This window comes from Pituophis catenifer, unplaced genomic scaffold (assembly GCF_029215685.1).
Source record: "Pituophis catenifer annectens isolate HBS135680 unplaced genomic scaffold, rPitCat1.0.hap2 SCAF_10, whole genome shotgun sequence".
Lineage (NCBI taxonomy): Eukaryota > Metazoa > Chordata > Lepidosauria > Squamata > Colubridae > Pituophis > Pituophis catenifer.
Window position 1 is genome coordinate 14,527,439 of NW_027256890.1, and position 21,300 is coordinate 14,548,738.

Sequence of the window (21,300 nt, forward strand, 5' to 3'; positions counted from 1 at the left end):
CAAACCACCTAAATAAACTTCAGGGCTAAACAAAGATTTCAGAGGCATTTAACTAGCATTCCGACATAGCAGAGCCTTTCTGACTCTTGAAAATTTTCTGTTTTTAAATGTGCCAGAGCTGGTCTTGCAAATTTGGCAGGTTTTCTAGCTCGTACTTCAGTTGAGTTGCATCTTAAGGGGACCCCAAACCAGCTGGAGAAGATTAATAATAATAATAATAATAATAATAATAATATTAATAATAATAATTCATTGACATTGCAATACCTGGTGATGCACGAATTGAAGATAAGCAGCAAGAAAAAATCACAAAGTACCGGGACTTGCAAATCGAAGTTGAGCGACTGTGGAAAAAGAAATCGTGTGTTGTCCCGATTGTAATTGGAGCCCTCGGAGCAATACCCAAAGGGCTACCCCGCTATTTAGAAATCCTAAATTTGCCGGACTTGAACATTTTGACTCTACAAAAAACCACCTTACTCGGAACAGCTTACATCCTCCGACGATACCTTAACAGTTCCTAGGTCCTTGGTTAGGACTCGAGCGGCTGAGCTATTAACCAGCCTCAAAGGCTGTGGATCTCACTAAAGATTAACCAATAAATAATAATAATAATAATAGAAGGGACCAGAAATGAGAAGGATTGAAAAAAAAGAGTAGAAGGGGGGTTGTTTATTTTTGTAGCTGTTCTCCGTATGTATTTGATTCTCCCGGAAGAGTCACACGGAGATCTGACATCAACTTCTAATTTGGTTGTGGAGGGGGGGAAAAAAATCAACAACTCCAGGAAAGATCACAGGCTTCTTAATCACTTCTCCTTGTCTTCTGCCTGAGATACATTTATTGTGTAACAAAATTTGGATGTTCTTCCTGTTTGCAAAAAGGCAACTAGAAAAATGAATTTTTCTAGGTTCCCCCAGTTTCTAGAAGCGAGGATTTGGGCTGCTCTGCAGGGTCAACTTCTGAATTGGGTGGGCCCTGCTTTTGCAACCCTGATTTAACAGAACAGGATAACAGACTTTGGAAGGGACCTTGGAGGTCTTCTAGTCCAACCCCGTTCAAGCAAGGGACCCTATATACCATTTCAGACAAAGGATTGCCCAGATCCTCCTTTGATTACACCTGGTGTTTCACGCAAATCCAGCTTTGTCTGGAGCTGTGATTGTGTGGGAGCTGAGAAAGGGGTCCTTGGATGAGAGATGGGGGGGTTGGATTAGCTAGGAACACATGGATTTGTGGGAAAGGAGCCAATGGCAAGGAGGAGAGGAATCGAAGGAAGGAATGAGCTCAGCCTGGATTCGGGCTCACTTCCCAGCTCATTTCCTGCATGTCACTTCCAGGCTGTGGTGGTGGGAGGAAGAGGGGGAGGAGGAAGGGGGGGAGGAAAAGAAGAGGAGGAGGAAGGGAGAAGGAGAAGAAAGAGGGGAAAAGGAGGAGGAAAGGAGGGAATAGAAGGAAGGGAGAAGGAGGAGGGGGAAAGGAGGAGGAAGAGGGGGAGGAGGAAGAGGGGGAAAAGGAGCAGGAGGAGGAGGAGGGAAGAGAAGGAAGGGAGAAGGAGGAGGAGGAAAGGAGGAGAAAGAGGGGGAGGGGGAAGGGAAGAGGAGGAGGAAGAGGGGAAAAGGAGGAGGAGGGGGAAGGGAGAGGAGGAGGAAGAGGGGAAAAGGAGGAGGAGGAAGGGAGAGGAGGAGGAGGGGGAGGAGGAGGAAGAGGGAGAGGAGGAAGGGAATAGAAGGAAGGGAAAAGGAGAGGGAAAGGAGGAAGAGGGGAAAATGAGGAGGAGGGAAGAGAAGGAAGGGAGAAGGAAGAGAGGGGGAAAGGAGGAAGAGGGGGAGGAGGAAGGGAAGAGGAGGAGGGGAAAAGGAGGAGGAGGAGGAGGAAGAGGGGAAAAGGAGGAAGGGAGGAGGAGGGGGAGGAGGAGGAAGAGGGGGAAAGGAGGAGGAGGAGGAAGGGAGAGGGAGGGGGAGGAAGAGGGAGAGGAGGAAGGGAAGAGGGGGAAAATGAGGAGGAGGAGGGAAGAGAAGGAAGAGGGGGAAAGGAGGAAGAGGGGGAGGAGGAAGGGAAGAGGAGGAGGGGAAAAGAAGGAGCAGGAGGAAGGGAGAGGAGGAGGAAGAGGGGAAAAGGAGGAGGAGGGGGAAGGGAGAGGAGGAGGAAGAGGGGAAAAGGAGGAGGAGGAAGGGAGAGGAGGAGGAGGGGGAGGAGGAGGAAGAGGGAGAGGAGGAAGGGAATAGAAGGAAGGGAAAAGGAGAGGGAAAGGAGGAAGAGGGGAAAATGAGGAGGAGGGAAGAGAAGGAAGGGAAGGAAGAGGGGGAAAGGAGGAAGAGGGGGAGGAGGAAGGGAAGAGGAGGAGGGGAAAAGGAGGAGGAGGAGGAGGAAGAGGGGAAAAGGAGGAAGGGAGGAGGAGGGGGAGGAGGAGGAAGAGGGGGAAAGGAGGAGGAGGAGGAAGGAGAGGGAGGGGGAGGAGAAGAGGGAGAGGAGGAAGGGAAGAGGGGAAAATGAGGAGGAGGAGGGAAGAGAAGGAAGAGGGGGAAAGGAGGAAGAGGGGGAGGAGGAAGGGAAGAGGAGGAGGGGAAAAGAAGGAGCAGGAGGAAGGGAGAGGAGGAGGAAGAGGGGAAAAGGAGGAGGAGGGGGGAGGAGGAGGAAGAGGGAAGAGAAGGAAGAAGAGGAGGAAGGGAGGAGGAGGGGGAAGAGGTGGAGGAGAAAGAAGGGAGGAGGAGGAGTCTGGTGGGAGGGAGAGAGAGGAACCCCTCCCCACTTTCACGTGGACTTCTTCCTTACCAAGGAAATGGAAAAATAGATTCCTTAGCCATTCTGCGCATGCGGCCAGCACATCAACTCAGGAAGTTAGGAAGGGGAGGGAAAAATTGTTGTGGGAAGGAACCCTCCCTCTCAAAATCAGAGGAAATGGGGAGGAGGAAAGTGACAACAATGCATATAGAAAAGTCCTCAATTTACGGCCACAACTGGCATCAGGATTCCCACTGCTAAACAGGACGGTTGTTAAGGGAGACTTAGAGATCAAAACCGAGATCTCTTCATTTGAAGTATTTTTTAAACCCTTTTTAAAAGAAAAACAAGGACATCTTAGCATCCCGTACAATCCGCGAAGGTGTCACAGGATGCCATGCAAAGCTTTAGTGGTCTTTTCCAGCGTTTGGTAGTCTTCTCCAACCTTTAGTGCTCTTCTCCTCCAACCTTTGATGCTCTTCTCCTCCAACCCTTGGTGTCCTTCACCAACCATTGAAGGTCTTTTCTCCAACTTTTGACGCTCTTCTCCTCCAACCTTTGGTGTTCTTCACCAAGCTTTGGAAGCTCTTTTCTCCAACTTTTGATGCTCTTCTCCTCCAACCTTTGGTGTTCTTCACCAACCTTTGGAGGTCTTTTCCTCCAGCTTTTGATGCTCTTCTCCTCCAACCTTTGGTGTTCTTCACCAACTTTTGGAGGTCTTCTCCAACCTTTGGTGTTCTTCTCCTCCAACCTTTGTCTGGGGCAGAGACCACCTCCATGGGGAAAGACCTCGAAAAGGCTGGTCTTCATTTGCCAAGGCTGATAGGCTGGGATTTCTGGTCCTGCAGGAGCTGGAACTGGTGGAGGATGTTTGGCGAGGAGAAGCCCAGGACCTCCTCACCCAGATTGCCCAGCTTCAAGAGGAGAACAAGCAGCTGATGACCAACCTCTCCAACAAGGACGTGAACTTCTCGGAGGAGGAATTCCAGAAACACGAAGGCAAGTGTTGAGGAAAGATTCCTTGAGCATACCTGGAGTGCTTTGGGCCAAAAAAACCCAGTCAACATGACTTTGCAGAATTCAGTGGCGGCCGGATGCAAGAGAGCGGGCTCTCTTTTCAGGGGAAGGTCCCCTCCCCATTGGGCTTCGACAGGGAGTCCCTTGACTTAATGACTGGTTGCTTGGAACGGTCCTTAAGTTTTAATGTTCGATTTGAAGCAGAGGTGGGTTTCAGCAGGTTCTGACGAACCAGTAGTAGAAATCCTGAGTAGTTCGGAGAACCGGTAGTAAAAATTCTGAATCTCCCCACCCCCATCTATTCTCTGCCTCCCAAGTCCCAGCTGATAAGGGAGAAATGGGGATTTTGCAGTATCCTTCCCCTGGAGTAGGGTGGGAATGGAGATTTTACAGTATCCTTCCCCTGCCACGCCCACCAAGCCACGCCCACAGAACCGGCAGTAAAAATTCTGACTGGCCCCGCCCCCATCTATTCTCTGCCTCCTGAGTCCCAGCTGATCGGGAGGAAATGGGGATTTTGCAGTATCCTTCCCCTGGAGTAGGGTGGGAATGGAGATTTTACAGTATCCTTCCCCTGCCACGCCCACCAAGCCACACCCACAGAACCGGTAGAAAATTTGGAAACCCACCACTGATATTTTGAAGGTATTTATGTTTTAATTGTATATGGATAGACATCGTTTTATGACTCTAAGATGCCCAGAGTTACCCTATAGTAACATGGGTGGCCAAGAAATTTTATTTATTTATAAATAAGTAACTACACAAACAAATCACACACACATACAAAGGGTGCTTTACAACCAGGTTAAGAAGTTCTGACAGCTGGCTCCTCGCCCCCCACCCCCCCATGTCACATCAACACATTTTGCAAGGGCTTTACTGTTTAAGGAGGGTCAAGGATGAAAACTATTGGCTTATTATTATTATCCGTTTGTTTTTTTAAACACACACATCAGGGATGTCAGAAAGAGAGAGGCAAGTGATGAAAAAGCTAAAGGAAGTGGTCGACAAGCAGCGGGATGAAATCCGGGCGAAGGACAGAGAGCTGGGACTTAAAAACGAAGACGTGGAAGCAGTGAGTACTCATTTTTTCCCCCTCCTCTGCTCTTTCAGAAGCTTTGTTCCAGGAATTGCCAAACGCTTCCTTTTTTTTTTTCCTTTTCTCTGAAAACAGATTCCTAGACTGGGATTCCAGAAATAAAATCTCCATGTTGAGATGCAGAATATCTCCATCAAATATCATAATTCTGTAAACAAATCTCCTCTATTTTGTTATTTTTTTCTTTTCTTTCCTTCCTTTCCTTCCTCCCTCCCTTTCCTTCCTTCCCTCCCTCCCTTCCTTTCCTTCTTTCCTTCCATCCTTCCTTCCTTTACTTTACTTCCTTCCCTCCCTCCCTTTCCTTCCTTCCTTCCTTTCATCCTTTCTTTCTTTCCTTTCATCCTCCTTCCTTCCTTCCCTCCCTCCCTCTCCTTCCTTCCTTCCTTCCTTTCCTTCCTTCCTTCCTTTCCTTCCTTCCTTCCTTTCATCCTCCTTTCTTCCCTCCCTTCCTTGTCTAGTTCAGTGTTTGTATCTCAGCCTGGCCATCTTTATGACTTGCGGACATCAACTCCCAGAATTCCCCAGCCAGCATGGAGAATTCTGGGAGCTGAAGTCCACACATCTTCAACAGGTTGAGAAACACGGGATTAGTTTCTAAACTGCGTTATGCGTCAGGCTAATCCTGATTGGACATGAAATGAAATCCTTGTTTATTTCTTAATAATAATCCTTGTTTATTTCTTAATGGAAGATGCACTAGCCAATTAATGTCTGTAGTTTTCCGAAGCCTCATTGGCAGCAGGGAAATAAATCCATCTTGCCCTCCATCTTTTTCCCATAATTCCTTCAACAATCTGTTCCCTGCTTTCTCTTTCCGAATAAAAGGCGATGGGACATTCGGGGAGTTGGAAGTAGCGGGGCCTTATTGGTGGTGTCCCTCCGTTTCACCGTCATTTCCCCCCTTTTCTTCCTCTCCTTAGCTCCAGCAGCAGCAAAACAGGTTGATGAAGATAAACCACGATCTGCGGCACCGGATTACCGTCGTGGAAGCTCAGGGGAAAGGGTTGATTGAGCAGAAAGTGGAGCTGGAAGCTTATTTGCAAACCAAAGAGCAAGAGATGACGGCGTTGAGAGTGGAGCTGGGGAAACTGAGGGAGAAACTTCAAGGGGAACCGAGTCACAATGGAGAAGAAGCACAGGTAGGTGGGGAATTTTGGGTAGTTTTTAAAAAAAATTCCTTGGGGTGTTTGGTTCTGATTTGATTAAAGTTGCCTTAAATCTTGCCCGTTTGGAGATGAGAGGACTACAATTCCCAGAACCCCTCAGCCAGCATGCTAAAGACGACTGGACTTCAATTCCCATAATTCCCCAGCCATCCTACATACCTCTTAAATTTGCCCACAGGTTGAGAAACACTGACTGAGGACCCTTAACTAAATTTACTAACTTATCACACTTCCCTGCTGTGTTCTCTGCTGTGTTGTGACATAGGCTTCCTGAGTCATTAAAACACACGAGTAGTTCATTCACAGCTGAGTCCCTATTAGTTGCAAAAAGTCCTTCGGGATAATCACCAACCTTTATCTCCGTTGACATGCTGCCGAAGACCTACTTGGCAAAGCCACACAGAGTCCAGAATCAAACAGAGATGCCGACTGGGAACAGAATTAACAACGTTGCTTTCCTGCAAAGAGCCCACGTGCCTTTGCTCCTCTTTTAAGCCTTATGGGAGGGGCCAGTCATCTCCAGGCCTTACTCCCGAGTTGTCCCTTTTGTTGTTCGCGCCTCCTGGCAGCTCTGCGTATGCGCGCACTAGGAACAGGCTCCCCCTGTTCCTCTGCCTCGCTGAGGTCCGACTCTGGAGGCTCCGGAGTCCGCACATAACTCCCAGGTGGCCCTTTCTCTGCCTCCGATGCCGAGCCCTCATCCGAGCCCTCCCCAGACTCCAGGACTGGCCCATGTTCCTCCCCAGCCTCCTCACTGTCCGACTCTGCTGCCAGTTCCGCAAGCTACTGGCGGACCACAACATGCTCCCACCCTCAGTAAAACTAGAGAGGTCTGGGTTCGAAGTCAGCCCCCCTCAGCCCAAGAGAACTTTTAGCTTAATTTAGCAAAGGGAGACCGGCAAATTATTTTATATTCTTTTTCAATTCGTGGCGTTCCTTTATCGCTTGGAGCGAAGGGCCGAAGGGAGGCAAGGATTTATTTTAAGATCACCCTTGGCTGCGTTTCAGTGATTTAAATGGAACAAGCCATCAGGGCCAGACTTGTTTGGAGTTCTCCTGCCCTCCGATCGGCCTATTTGTAATATGGTTTTAATTTTTAACTCCAGGAACTCACCTGATGGAGCTGGAACCTCCATTACTTAGGATCTAACAATCCTGCCCGGTCTCTCTTTTTTTTTTTTTACCTCAGAAAAGTCAAAAGTTTGCAATAAATATAGGAAATCCTCAACTTAATGACCAGAACGGAATTTCCATTGCTTAAAAAAGGCGGCTGTTCACGGAATCGCACTTGATTTTATGACCTTTTTTTTTGCCATGGTTGTTAAACGAATCACTGTGGTCGTTAAATGAAACGTGCAGCTGTTAAGCGATTCCGATGGCTTGGCTAGGAAGGTCGCAAATGGTGATTGTGTCACACACACGCACACAAACACACATACCAGTGCAACCCTTGTCAATAAATGTCGGTTGTCAAAACACCCGAGTTTTGATCCCATGACTGTGGGGATGTTGCGATGGTCGAAAGTGTGAGGACCCGGTCGTAAGTCACCGTTTTCAGTGCCGTTGTGTAACTTCGAACGGTTGCTAAATGAACCGTCGTAAGGGGAGGACTGCCTGAGTAGGTCAGTGGTTGAGGAGAAAAAAAAAAACTTAAAATATTGCCAGAGACCATTGTGGTTCAAACACAATCAGGAGGTTGTGAGTTCGATCCTAGGTAGAGGCAGATGAAGGGACTCCTGCTTGGGTTGGACTAGATGACCTGCAAGGTCCCTTCCAACTCGGTTAAATCTGTTAAACACAAAATATCCACTTCTCTCTATTGTCTTTTAAGATAAAATTTTTTTGTCACCGAAAATACCAATACCTGCAGATTCGATAGATTTTCAACCAGATTTGAAATGTTTTTACCTTCCATCTTTTCGTGGCTTTGGAGACACCTGGATTGCCTTTTTTTCATAAAGAGTCCAGCTATGAAAAAAAAAATTGGGCGGGAGAGACGATTTATCATGAGGACTAGGAGCCTGGTTTTAAAAACAAACAGAGGCGAAACGAGACTTTGTAGGTATCCCGGTGCCCCCCCAAAATACTGGATTGGGTGGAAAACAGAAAGATGCTTTTTTTCGAGACGATTTATCATGAGGACTAGGAGCCTGGTTTTAAAAACAAACAGAGGCGAAACGAGACTTTGTAGGTATCCCGATGCCCCCTAAAATACTGGATTGGGTGGAAAACAGACAGATGCATTGTCCAGCCATCCGTTCTTGCCAGCGGTCAGGAGGATGCGCGTTTGTGGACATACTCTCGAGGTGCCAAGTACGCGGAGTCCTCGTTTTTGGTGTTTTTCGACGGCAACGCAAAACTCACAACTGCTCCTTTTATTGTGTTATCTGGAAAAGGCTCCCATTCTTGGGTTTTTAATGAGATCGCTTGCTTTGCCAAGAAGGCACAATTGTTCCTTTTGTTGATTGGAGAGTTGGCGTTACAGCGATGAGGCCGTCCCAAATCACCGAGATAGATCTATATAGAATAGGCATACTTTTCTAAAAATATAACGAAACAAGGATTCATTGCGGCGTTTTTGACTTAGGGGACAGGGTTTGGAAAACAAAGGGGGTTTGCATTTCAAAGAGAGATGTAGAAATATCTATTTCTGTTCTTCCGTTTTTCCATTTGCTTTTTTTCCCCCTGTTTATTTTTCCTCCGGCAACATCCGGAACGGATCTTTCTTAAATTGGAATAAGAATAATCTTATTTCTTCCAGCCAAGTCCAGTTCAGCTGTTCATAGTCTCAGCAAATGACAGCCTCTCTAGCTGACTTTGTTTGGGCCCAGAGATTTAAACAAAGAGAGGCCTGATTGGCATTTGGATAGGAGACCACCCAGAGATGTTCCAGGGCTATAAATTAAATTAAAAGATTAGGGAAATATACTGCTAAAAAAAATAAAGGGAACCCAAGCAGAAGACATCCAAGATCTGAATGAATGAAATAGCCTTATTAAATACTTTGTTCTTTATATACAGTAGTTTATACACTGCTCAAACAACTAAAGGGAACACAAAACTACTGTATGTAACGAACGAAGTATTTAATAAGGCTGTTTCATTCATTCAGATCTCGGATGTCTTCTGCTTATGTTCCCTTTATTTTTTTGAGCAGTGTATATTCCTGGGAGATACTGCATGGCCACAATAACCAAATAACTGTGCTCATTCAGAATTAAATTACAGGTAGTCCTCATTTAGTGACAATTGGGACCAGCCACTTAGTTGTTAAGTGAAACAGTTGCTAAGTGAAACCGTGACTGTGCTTCTGATCTTCCTTCAACTTTCCTTTGCTTTCCAACCTACAAGGGCCGTCAGTGCAAAGGTTGGTCTACTCTTAACGTTAACTTTTTCATCCACGCCGTGCCTGTGAACGGTCACAAAACGAGGCAGTCACTAAGAGGGGGGGGGCAACAAAGCTGTATTCGTCATGGTCCGATGGCTTGATGATGGTTAACCGTGTGCATTTATTATTTTACCATTTGGAACCGAGCTGGAACATGAGCTTTTAAGTCTGAATGAAATTAATCCTAAATAATAAACCTTGCAGCCGGAAGAACCCAAGAACCCGGAGGAGTTCCTCTCGGAAGCGGAGAAATCCGCTCTGGATCTGAAAGATCCCAGTCGGCCCAGATTCACCTTACAAGAGCTGCGGGACGTTTTGCACGAGAGGAACGAGCTGAAGTCGAAAGTCTTCCTCCTTCAAGAGGAGCTTCTGTATTACAAGAGGTGTGTGGGTTTTCTTCCCTCTATCCCAGCCCGATCCTGGAGCCAAGCGAGATTTGTTCTCGATAAGATCGGGGAGATCCGGTTGTCATCCTGACCTGCGTTTTTGGGGGGGGCAGGGGGGTGGGGGGTCTTGTGGAAACCTGCTCAAATTGGAAGAGCTGAAATGACAACAGGATGGATGATATTCTAGAACAGGGTTTCTCAAACCTTGGTAACTTTTAAGATGGGGGGACTTCAAATCCCAGAATTCCCCAGCCAGCAAGGGGAATTCTGGGAGTCGAAGTCTACCAGTCTTAAGCATGCTGGGAGTTGAAGTCCCCATATCTTAAGCATGTTGGCTGGGGAATTCTGGGAGTTGAAGTGCATCTGTTTTACGTATGCTGGCTGGGGAATTCTGGGAGTTAAAGTCCACCTGTCTTAAGCATGTTGGGAATTGAAATCCCCATATCTTAAGCATGCTGGCTGGGGAATTCTGGGAGTTAAAGTGTATCTGTTTTACGTATGCTGGCTGGGGAATTCTGGGAGTCGAAGTCCACCGGTCTTAAGCATGCTGGGAGTTGAAGTCCCCATATCTTAAGCATGCTGGCTGGGGAATTCTGGGAGTTGAAGTCTACCCATCTTAAGCATGCTGGCTGGGGAATTCTGGGAGTTGAAGTCCATCCATCTTAAGCATGCTGCCATGGTTGATTTAGACTTGCTTTTCAATGAACTGGAATCAATGTTAGATTAACCAGTCAAGAGAAAAGCTTGCCCTCCACGGATTAGGAAAGGGGGCACGAAATAACCCCGGCCAATTCGTGTTCTTTTTATTCCTCTCCTTCTTCAAAAGTCTCAATTCCCCATTTCTTTGCTGATGAGATTTCGAAGGCTGCCCAGCTTCTACCCGTGGGGACTCCGGGCAGCAGACAGCGTAAATATTCCTAATATTGTGCTGTGTTGTTTTTGCTTTTCCTGCTTTTAAAGCGACGAATTGGATGAAGAGACACGATCGGCTCAGTCGCCGGCCATTCTTAATTCCAAACCATTGACTCAGCAAGAATCTGGCATCAAACGGCTGTAAGTAGAATTTGTGGGATTTTTATGGGCTGGTTTTTTTTTTTTAAAAAAAAAAAACAAGGCACACAAATTGTTGCACTCAAGACGTCGCTTAGAATACTTGATGGATGCTTCAGAAACAAAATAGCTGGCTCAACCTGTCTTTTTGGATGCCTTTCCCTATCGCTGCGTATTTTTCTCCCTTTCTCAAAGAGTTGGGGTTGTTGTTTTTTTTTGTTCTACTGGCTTCATTGCAAACAGGAACGTTCCCCCGTTGGGCTTTTAAAGCGCGAAAGGGTGAAAAAAAAATATCTTGGGATTTGCAACGCAACGCGCAGGATTTATTCGGTGTTTTCTTTTCAACGCTGCTGTCTGCCCAGCTCTTCTTTTGCTCTCCCGAGTTTGTTGCAAACAAGACTGGGCTTTTTTTTTTTTTTTTTTTTAAGCGCGAAGGGGGGGGAGAAAAAGAGCTTGTGGCTTGTATGCAACGCGCCACCAGCAGCTCGGTGGCGTCATCGCAACCTGCTGTGGGGGAGCACAAAAGCAACAGCTGTGTGTGTTGTTTCCAACAGCTCTAAGAATAGCCGTTGAGCTGGGAAGCGTTTCAAAGCGGCCCTTTTTGGCCGGAGTAGGAAAACAAAAGAAAATTTGCTGATTTCAGCTTTGTTCGTCGTTGAAGACCCACACGCGCGAAGCAATGGGGCAGACGGCCGGCTAGCTTTGCGGGCTATTTATTTATTTATTTTTTTAAAAAAAATATTTTCTCCCTTTCTGTTGTGGCGTGACTGGTAGTCCTCGACTTACGGCCCCCAATTCGGCCCGGGCGTCTCTGTTGCTAAGCGAGACGCTGGTTTCAGCGAGTTTCGCCTCATGTTACGAACTTCCTGGCCACGGGCGGTTAAGGGGCTTCCTGAAGTTGTGACAATGGTTGTTAAGCGAATCGGGTTTCAACCGTTGACTTGGCTCGTTGGGAGGGCGCAAAAGGGGATCACGTGACACCGTGGGGGCGGGGGGGGCTTGAATTTCGATCACATGACCAGGGAGAGGCCATGTTTTAGGTGTGAAAAATGGCCAGAAGTTGCTTTTTTCCAATGCCGTTGTAAGGTTGGAACAGTGGCTAAACGAATTGTTGTAAGTCAAGGACTACCTGTATATTTTCCCCACTGCAGAACAGAAGCTGCCTGGGTCCCAGGTAAGGTAACAGTTATGTGGACTCTTTCTAGGCCAACACAGACCGAGATGTTGCACTAAGCCATGATGGGTGAAGATGGTTTCTCTAATTCCAACCTCGGCAACTTGAAGGAGAGGTGGACTGCAGCTCCCAGAATTCCCCAGCCAGCAAAGCTCTCCACCTCTCCTTCAAGTTGTCTAGGTTGAGAAAAACCACTAAGCCATATTTCACTGGGCTTGCGAGCTAAGCCATCAAACCTGGTTTCTATTGTTTTGCGCAACCAAAGCCAAACTTAGCTAATTATGACACCTTTTTTGCAAGCATCCGATTCCTCTGTTTCTCTCCCTCTTTCTCTGTCTCTCTCTCAAGAAGCTTTTTCTACTTATCTCTTTTCGTTGCCGTGTCTGAATACCGTAATCTCCGTTTCTTTCTCCAGCCCTCTGATCTCCTCTGTCTGTTCCTTTCCTAACCAGGATCTTTACCGCCGTTATGCCCATGGTTGCTGCCGGATTGATCCCGGACGATCCCACATTGCAGCCAATCAGAAGACTTATGTCTCTTGTAGGGGCTCTGGATTTTGAATTTTTTTTTTTTTTTTTGGTTTTGTTCTTATACCCCTTTTCCACGCCTTCGCTATAGTTCGTATGTCCCTTTTTTTTTTTTTTTTGCATGACCTGCTGCCGTTTAACCCCCCTCTAACTCCCGCCGTGTTCTCGTTGGCTGACTGTGGGATCGTAAACCCCCCGACCCCCAAACGAGAAAAATGGGGGGCTAAGAATGCTCCTGGGGTGTCCGGCGTGGCCCCTGCTGAAATCTTTTTAATTGCACTTGTATCTCGATGGCAACAACTTAGATGCTCGAGACAATAATGTGCAAGATTTTGGCCCGTCCTTCTGTCCCTTTGGCGCTCTGTGAATTTCCCTGACCCTTCAATCTACCTTCTCCAGGTAGTCCTTGATTTACGACCGTTCATTTAGTGTCCGTTCGGATACAACGGGTCTGAAAAAACAGAGTCCTCGCATTTATGACCATCAAAGCATCCCTACAGTGATACGATTGCAATGGCATTTTATTTACGACGATCCTGGGCTCACATGATTGCCATTTTACAAAGCTGCCTTCTCAGCTTTGACTTCCAACAAGCATAGTCAGGGGAGAAGCTGGGCAAGGAAGCTCATGAACGGTGATCATCTGTCTCACTTAACAACTAAAGCCAAAAGGTCATAAAATGAGGTGTAGGTCCTATATCTTTAATAACCGCAATCTTAGAGATGAATTCTCTGGTCCCCTTTGGAGTCGTAAGTCAAGGACTAACCCGTATAAGGGCTTTGCAGCCTCCGTCATATTATGATTCGGCTTCTCCATGAAAATGGCATTTTTTTTTCCTTTCTCAGCCGTTTGAATGTTGATATAAACATTCCTTGGTGTTTAAAACGCCTTTAAACCGTCTGTGACGTCACGGGATGCTCGGCCCATGACCGAGATCCCTTCCCTGTTTTTGTAATTTAGACCAATTCCTCTAATTACATTCAGAGTCTAATATACCAGCGTATTAATGGTTCCTGTGGATTAATGCCGCTTTTCAATCCCGCCTACTCACAGACTGTGGCTCTGTTTTTAGTTTTAATTGCGTTCCCGAATTAGCCGCAGACAGAAGGCGTTTAATGCGCTACTAACGGAGCTGATGCGTTAAGATGGTTTCACCCTTCCAAGCCAGCCTCATTAAGCAAGGAGGAGTCAAGTCAAGAATTTGGCTGCGTTGCGAGGATTCAGAGGGGTTTTAGATCATGTTGTCGTTAATTATAGGGTAACTTTTCGATGATGAGAACACTGGAAAAACACCAATCGCTTTCTCCATCAACTCCCAGAATTCCCCAGTTAGGAAAACAATCTTAAGATGTCCGGACTTCAACTCCCAGAATTCCCCAGTTAGGAAAACAACCTTAAGATGTCTGGACTTTAACTCCCAGAATTCCCCCGAGTTAGGAAACAAACCTTAAGATGTCCGGACTTCAACTCCCAGAATTCCCCAGTTAGGAAACAAACCTTAAGATGTCCGGACTTCAACTCCCAGAATTCCCCCCAGTTAGGAAACAAACCTTAAGATGTCCGGACTTCAACTCCCAGAATTCCCCAGTTAGGAAACAAACCTTAAGATGTCTGGACTTCAACTCCCAGAATTCCCCCCAGTTAGGAAACCAACGTTAAGATGTATGGACTTCAACTCCCAGAATTCCCGTTAGGAAACCGTTAAGATGTATGGACTTCAACTCCCAGAATTCCCTAAGCAGTTCTGGGAGTTGAAGTCCCCACATTTTAAGGTTGCCATGCAGGTGTAAGTTCAAATAGTCACTAAGCGAATGGTTTTTAAGTCGAGGAACGCCTGTTCCAAGAGTTTTCTATGCAGGTATGCAGGCTTTCCCCCCCGTTAAAATAAAGCCAGCTTTACAGAGCTTGCTATAACCCCACCACCCCGTAAATCGTCCCAGGACGTTTCAAGTTTCTAATCCACATGTTGCCTTCTTGTCATGTGCCAGATTTAGCTTCTTCTCCCGCGACAAGAGACGCCTGCAAGCGACCCAGCGAAACAGCTCCTTCCACGGCTCCTTCGGCGAATGGGCCGACCGGAACAAAGACGACGTCTACACCGAACAAGGTTTAGAAGCTCTGCAGCACCTGTGACTCAAACCCAGAACTCTGGCTTGTACCGAGGCGCCAAACGCAGAAACACGGAAGCCCTCGTGTGGCGAACGGCGCCTGTTCCCCCTCCCCCGCGAATTCCAGGTTTTGCATTGTCGTCAGCTCAAGGTGGGGGAAAAAAGATGCATTCAACCAGAATTGACGCACCAGATTTGTCCTGCAAGCAACGGAATCCCAATATGGATTTGGGAAGCAAATCGCGGTGATTCCTGCAGCCCGGCCATCGTTTTGACTTCTGGGTGAACGTCACATCACCAATGCTTCCTTTTATCCGCCCCTACCCTCTCCAAAAAATTTTTTTAAAAAAAGGATCTGGGCCAGGGGTGAAATCCAGCAGGTTCTGACGAACTGGTAGCGGAAATTCTGAGTAGTTCAGAGAACCAGCAAATACCACTTCTGGCTGGCCCCAGAGTGAGGTGGGAATGGAGATATGGCAATATCCTTCCCCCAGGAGTGGGGAGGGAATGGGGATTTTGCAGTATCCTTCCCCTGGAGTGGGGTGAAAATGGAGGTTTTGCAGTATCCTTCCCCTGCCACGCCCACCAAGCCACGCCTACAGAACCGGTAGTAAAAAAAAATTGGATTTCACCACTGATCTGGGACATTCCTGAAGAAATGTCCTGCTAAGGACCGATGTTTCCAGGCACTCCTTATTTAAAAGGCATTTTAAAAAAAAATTATTATTATTTTGTTCCCCTCTTCCTCTCTTGCTTCCTCCTGCTTAAATGTCCTGCTCCACATCTCAAACGAGTTTTGCAGAAGTCTTCTGGAACTATTCTGGAGTGGAAGGGGAGTCTCTTTAAACACGGGATTCAGAAGAATATATATATATATATATATTTTGTGGCTTATTTATAGTGCCTGCAGCGTGATGTCCAGGGATATCCGGTGCCTTGTGTTTTGCTCTGAATTCTCTTGACACGGGGATGGCGACTGAACACCTGAAATCTAGATTAATCCTTTTTTTAAAAAAAACAAAAAACAATTCTCACCAACCTTGTAGCAGCAAATCCCCCCCCCCTTCAGTGTGAAGGTAGTCACTTCAATCCAACACACTGACTTCAGTTTGACAGGTTTTTGACCGCCAATTTCGTTGTATAGTTGATGTACAATGACAGATTAAAGGCTTTTCTCTTGGGAACAGACTACCAGCTGCTTCTGAACAGCTTCCCTTCCCTCTTTTCTGGATGAGATCAAAGCTGCCTTGAAAATGGAATTTGGACGGTCTGAAATTTGGTGCATGGCGGACGATCGCTTAGCTGCCGGAATTAGAAATATTAACATCGAAGGGCAACGGGAGAAAAAAAAAAAATGAAAGGGAGTTTAATTCCCCAAACCTCAGAAGAAAAAAAAAAAAGCAGCGGTGTTTTTCCAGACTTGGCAACTTTAAAAAGTGAGAACTTCAACTCCCAGAATTCCCCCAGCCGACAGGAAACGCTCAGGACAGTTCTAATTAAGATCCAAACAGCTCTTTAGGAATTTCAGTTGCTTTGCACACTTCCCGGGTTAACCCTTTACTGTATTCTCACTTAACACAATTATCTGGGAAGGTTTAGGACGGTGGTGTAAAAACTTGGCAACTTTTGAGACTCGGCTGGCTGGGGAATTCTGGGAATTGAAAGTCCGTAAGTCTCAAAAGTTGCCAAGTTTCGACAGCCATGGTCTAGGACAGTGATGATTAAATCACAATTAAAAAGATTAAATCTTTTCGCCGTCGCATGCCAAAAGGACGGGGAGCGCGGGGGGGGGGGTTTGCATGCGCACATGCCCACACCCATAATGCAATGCCCCCCGCGACCCCTCGTACATACGCACACGACCCCCCCCATGCCCCCATTTTGGGCCTAGCAGGCCTCCCTGAAGCCTCCGGAGGCCGGAAACGGCCCGATTCCAGACTTCCGGTAGGCCTGTTTTTGGCCCTCCCCAGGCTCCAGAGGCTTTCCTGGAGCTTGGGGAGGGCGAAAACAGCCTCCCTCAGCACTCTGGAGGCCCTCCGGAGACCGGAAATGGCCCGTTTCCAGACTTCCGGTAGGCCTGTTTTTAGTCCTCCCCAGGCTCCAGAGGCTTTCCTGGAGCTGGGGGAGGGCGAAAACAGCCTCCCTCAGCACTCAGGCCTTCTGGAGACCGGAAACAGCCCGTTTCCAGACTTCCGGAAGGCCCATTTTCTGCCCTCCTAGAGCCTCCACGTGAGCCCTGTACTTACCTGGCATTCAAAACGGGCCGCGTGGAGACTCCTGGGAAGGGAGGGGCAGCATGGGCGGTGCCAGCTGAAAATCAGCTGGCTGGCAGGGGCACGCATGCGTGGTGGAGGTGACCTAGGGCAATGGCTCGTGTGCCCACAGAGATGGCTCCGTGTGCCACCGGCGGCACGCGTGCCATAGGTTCGCCATCCCGTGTCTAGGACAACAGCAATCATGCAACCACAGGATAGGCAAAGAGGACGCCTAATTTTTATTCAAGATTCAGGGTATTAGATAGTTGAAAGGCAATAAAGAAGATTTGGCTGGGACTAGTAGAGAGAACAATATCAAACTGTAGAACTCTTTTTAATATGCTAAATAAACTTATTTCTGAATTAACAAGAGGCCTCCGGGTGATTTCACTGACTCGTAAACAGCCTTTTGGTCCGAGGCCCTCACATCCCGTCTATACAATTCAATCCTGCCTGACTTTTTTAGGGTAACAGCTATCCTTCTGCCTTGAGGAAGGTCTCTACCGGTGGAATCAAGACCTTATTTTAATCCAGACCTTTTCAAGAATTAAAGGATGTGGGACGGGGGGTGGGAATCCTAAACCAGCTCTCCTTTTTGGCATTTCAGATAAACAGGCGGTAATTATCAGTGTTGGGAACTTTGGATCCATCGTTCATCGGATCCTGGAATAAGACACGGGCACAACTATCAAGCGAGGGCAGCCTGTGGTACAATGTTCACTCTTCTCCAGCTGGGAGGTAGCCATTCCTGCCCACAATGTCTGCGTTGATTCCAGACAACCATCAATCTTGGCTTGGAAGTGAGGTCTAACGCTTCTAATGGATCTCCTTCAATTGCGCAACGTTTGAAGGAAACGTCCCATCGATGGTGGCCTTTATCCTTTGCCGTCTTTGGCCTCGCGATTCCGGTCTTTCCTCTCCCGCTCCCTCCCTTCCGCGGCTCTGCCTCGGTCTTCCCTGACCCGATGTTCCAGCTCTCTTTCGCTCTTGCCGTACCCCCCTGACGTTCGTTCCCGTTCAGATCGCCGGGACTCTCGGCTCCTCTCGTAATCTCGTTCCCCGGTCTTCCAATCCCTCGATCCTCCCCGGGACCAAGCCCGCTCTCTTTTCCCCTCATTATAAAAATCGTTTTTCATGGCAGGCAAGTTGATGGGCTTCCTAAACGGTCTGTCTCGGCCGCCGAACCGCAGCTGGCCTGATTCCTTCTTACCGCCAAAACCGCCTCCAAGCCTGCGGGGAATCCACCCTTTGAGGGTCCTTTCCAATTCAAAGTCGACAAAGATTTCCCGCTGGTCGATGATCAGCTTGTTGGCGTCGCGGTGGGCTTTGAGGAGTGCCCGTTCCTCTTTATACTCAATAAAAGCGTAGCCTTTGGAAAAACCCGTAACCAGATCCCGAACCAGGCGGATTTTCCGAATGTCTCCGTACCGGGAGAAAACTTCTTTTAACTTCTCTTCCGTGGTTTGCAGGTTGAGCCGGGCTACAAAGAGGGTCAGGTGTGGGTCTCCGGAAACGTCTTTGTTGGGGACGTAACGGGCTGACATAGCCCTCCAGACTGCCCGGTCGTGAGGCTCTTCGTCGGTGCCATCGATGCTTCCGGCTTTGAGGGGGTCGTACTCTTTAGCGATGGGCACCCACTCGTTCATGGCTGGAGGAAAATATACTTATTTAGCGTACGGCAAAAAGGCTCCGACGATCACAACTGTGCCGCGTGATCGCCGGAGCCTTTTTTTTTTACCTTTTTAAAGCATTTTTTTTACTAGCGGCTCGGGCGAATAGGTAGTAAAAAAATGCTTTTAAAAAGTTTTTAAAAAGGCTCCAGTGATCGCGCGGCACAGCTGTAATTGTCAGAGCCTTTTTAAATTTTTTTTAAAGCATTTTGAACCCCCAGTCCTTCCCTCCCTCCCTTCCTTCTTTCCTTCTCCTTGCACACCCCACTCCCTTCTAGCACTGAGGACATTACCTAGTTGGGTCATGAAATGTTTGCAAGAAAATAAGTTCAAAGAACACCATGAACCCCCAGTCCTTCCTTCCTTCCTTCCTTCCTTCCTTCCTTCCTTCCTTCCTACCTACCTACCTACCTACCTACCTACCTACCTACCTTCTCCTTGCACACCCCACTCCCTTCTAGCACTGATGATATTACCTAGTTGGGTCATGAAATGTCTGCAAGAAAATAAGTTCAAAGAACACCATGAACCCCCAGTCCTTCCTTCCTTCCTACCTACCCACCTACCTTCCTACCTATCTACCTACCTTCCTTCTCCTTGCACACCCCACTTCCTTTAGCACTGAGGATGTGATCTAGTTGGGTCATGAAATGTCTCTGCAAGAAAACAACCAATTTCAAAAAACACCCAGGAGTCCGCAATCCTTCCACTCCTATCCTCTGTCCCTTCCTTCCTTCCTTCCTTCCTTCCTTCCTTCCTTCTCCTTGCACACCCCACTCCCTTTAGCACTGATGATATTACTAGTTGGGTCATGAAACATCTGCAAGGAAATAAGTTCAAAGAGCACCATGAACCCCCAGTCCTTCCCTTCCTCTCCTTCCCCCCTTCCTCCTTTCACACCCCACTCTCTTTAGCACTGAGGATGTGATCTAGTTGGGTCATGAAATGTCTCTGCAAGAAAACAACCAATTTCAAAGAACACCCAGGAGTCCGCAATCCTTCCACTCCTATCCTCTGTTCCTTCCTTCCTTCCTTCCTTCCTTCCTTCCTTCCTTCCTTCCTTCCTTCCTTCTCCTTGCACACCCCACTCCCTTTAGCACTGATGATATTACTAGTTGGGTCATGAAACGTCTGCAAGGAAATAAGTTCAAAGAGCACCATGAACCCCCAATCCTTCCCTTCCCTTCCTTCCTTCCTTCTCCTTGCACACCCCACTCTCTTTAGCACTGATGATATTACCTAGTTGGGTCATGAAACGTCTCTGCCAAGGAAACCACCAAGCTCAGAGAGCACCCAGGACCCCTACAATTCAACCCTGAGCTACAGATATGCTCCTTTATTACTAACTCACAGGTCTTGCTTCCCTGGTACGTTGGCAACCCGGTCAGTTGGCAATCCCCATTTCCTGCCTTCCATGCATTTTGCAGAAAGAAGCCCTATCCCCCTCCCCCAGTCAAGCCTTGTACCCCCCCTGCACCCCCCAATCAATGCTTCCTCTCCTCCCAGGCCCTCCCCACCCCCAATATGCCCCCCCACGACCCTCCCCCAAATTATGACTTTGCAAAAAGCAAAAGAGACTCACTTTTCCCATGCAAGAATCCTGGAAGAGGGATCTAATTTCGTTTCCTCCTGGGCAGATTCGTCAACGAAGAAAAAAAAAAATTCCAATAGAAGAGTGAATTTCCCCGGATTTGGCAATACGAAAGTTGCTTTCTAAATTCAGGGTCTTTTTAAAAAAAAAGCAAAAGAAAACAAATCTCACCCTTGCTAAAAAAAGGGGCCAACGCAACGTGGCGAATCGACCAGTGGGAAAAAGAAGACTCGTTGGCGGGTAGAGTCCTCACCAGCGCCCTCTGGCGACAGAAGCATCTCTTAGCAGGCGTTTTTGGCCCCGCCCTCGAGGCGAATGCAAAGCTGTAAAATTAAAAAAATAATAATACATACATTTAAATAGAAAAGAAGCTGAAAATCTCTCTTTATTTCTTTATCAGCAAAATATAAATTTGATATATAAATATATATTCTTCTCTTTCCGTAGGCCTTTATGTATAAATATCTTTATACATATATCTTTATACATATATATATTTATTTTTATGTATAAAGATCTTGATTTACGTAGGAAAAAACCCGGCTGAGAGAAAAATTCTTTTATTCATGCCAATTACACGCCAGAGAAAAGGGACCGGCCTCAGGACGGCTAGTAGAATTAATGCCCAAACGTCATTCCAATGGGAAACTGGTTCTATGGGCCCATTTTACAGGAGAGGAATACTGAGGCCCAGGAAAGAGAAGCAAAGGATGGCTGAGCATCATTTGCAAATCTCTGTTTGCTTTTTTTTTTTTTTTTTTTTTTTTGGCCAGCGGAGGAAAGCTTTGCAGGGACTGAAGGCAGGAGGGGGAAAGAGGTGTAATGCAAAATGACAGTCCTTGGAGAGCCAGCCGGCTTGAGGGGAACCAGTCCTATGGGCCCATTTTACAGGGGAGGAATACTGAGGCCTAGAAAGAGAAAGAGAGAGAGAGAGAGAGAGAGAGAGAGAGAGAGAGAGAGAGAGAGAGAGAAAATAAAGGCTCAGAGTGGAATATGTGTTTGCTTTTTGCTGGTGGAGGAATAAAGTTTTGCAGGGACTCAAAGCAGGAGGGGAAAAAAAGGGGTTAACGGAAAATGCCAGTCCTTGGAGACCCAACCTCATCGGCCCATTTTACAGGGAAGGAACACTGAGGCCCAAAGG

General features: G+C 47.2%; 2 protein-coding genes across 5 annotated transcripts in view; one reads left to right on the forward strand and one right to left on the reverse strand.

Moving 5' to 3' along the window:
• Window positions 1–17,232, forward strand: part of RILPL1 (Rab interacting lysosomal protein like 1) — a 19,396-nt gene extending 2,164 nt beyond the window's left edge. The window contains exons 2-8 of one of the 2 annotated variants that reach the window (XM_070951432.1): window positions 3,573–3,723; window positions 4,701–4,819; window positions 5,764–5,982; window positions 9,602–9,780; window positions 10,744–10,836; window positions 12,460–12,547; window positions 14,524–14,611. In XM_070951432.1, the coding sequence (XP_070807533.1) occupies window positions 3,573–3,723; window positions 4,701–4,819; window positions 5,764–5,982; window positions 9,602–9,780; window positions 10,744–10,836; window positions 12,460–12,547; window positions 14,524–14,529 (855 nt within the window). In that variant the 3' untranslated portion in view covers window positions 14,530–14,611. Of the gene's footprint in view, window positions 1–3,572; window positions 3,724–4,700; window positions 4,820–5,763; window positions 5,983–9,601; window positions 9,781–10,743; window positions 10,837–12,459; window positions 12,548–14,523 lie in introns of both variants that reach the window. The other variant, XM_070951431.1, reaches the window with a different exon arrangement.
• Window positions 17,118–20,205, reverse strand: SNRNP35 (small nuclear ribonucleoprotein U11/U12 subunit 35). 3 transcript variants are annotated; one of them, XM_070951434.1, is made up of 2 exons: window positions 20,151–20,205; window positions 17,118–18,546 (listed from the first exon to the last, which is right to left on the reverse strand). In XM_070951434.1, the coding sequence occupies exon 2, from the start codon at window positions 18,542–18,544 to the stop codon at window positions 17,774–17,776; it is 771 nt and encodes a 256-aa protein (XP_070807535.1). In that variant the 5' UTR covers window positions 18,545–18,546; window positions 20,151–20,205; the 3' UTR covers window positions 17,118–17,773. The 3 variants fall into 3 exon arrangements, with proteins under 3 accessions (XP_070807535.1, XP_070807536.1, XP_070807534.1); XM_070951435.1 differs by lacking the exon at window positions 20,151–20,205 and adding an exon at window positions 19,920–19,999; XM_070951433.1 differs by lacking the exon at window positions 20,151–20,205 and adding an exon at window positions 19,808–19,882.
• Window positions 20,206–21,300: the final 1,095 nt, after the last annotated feature.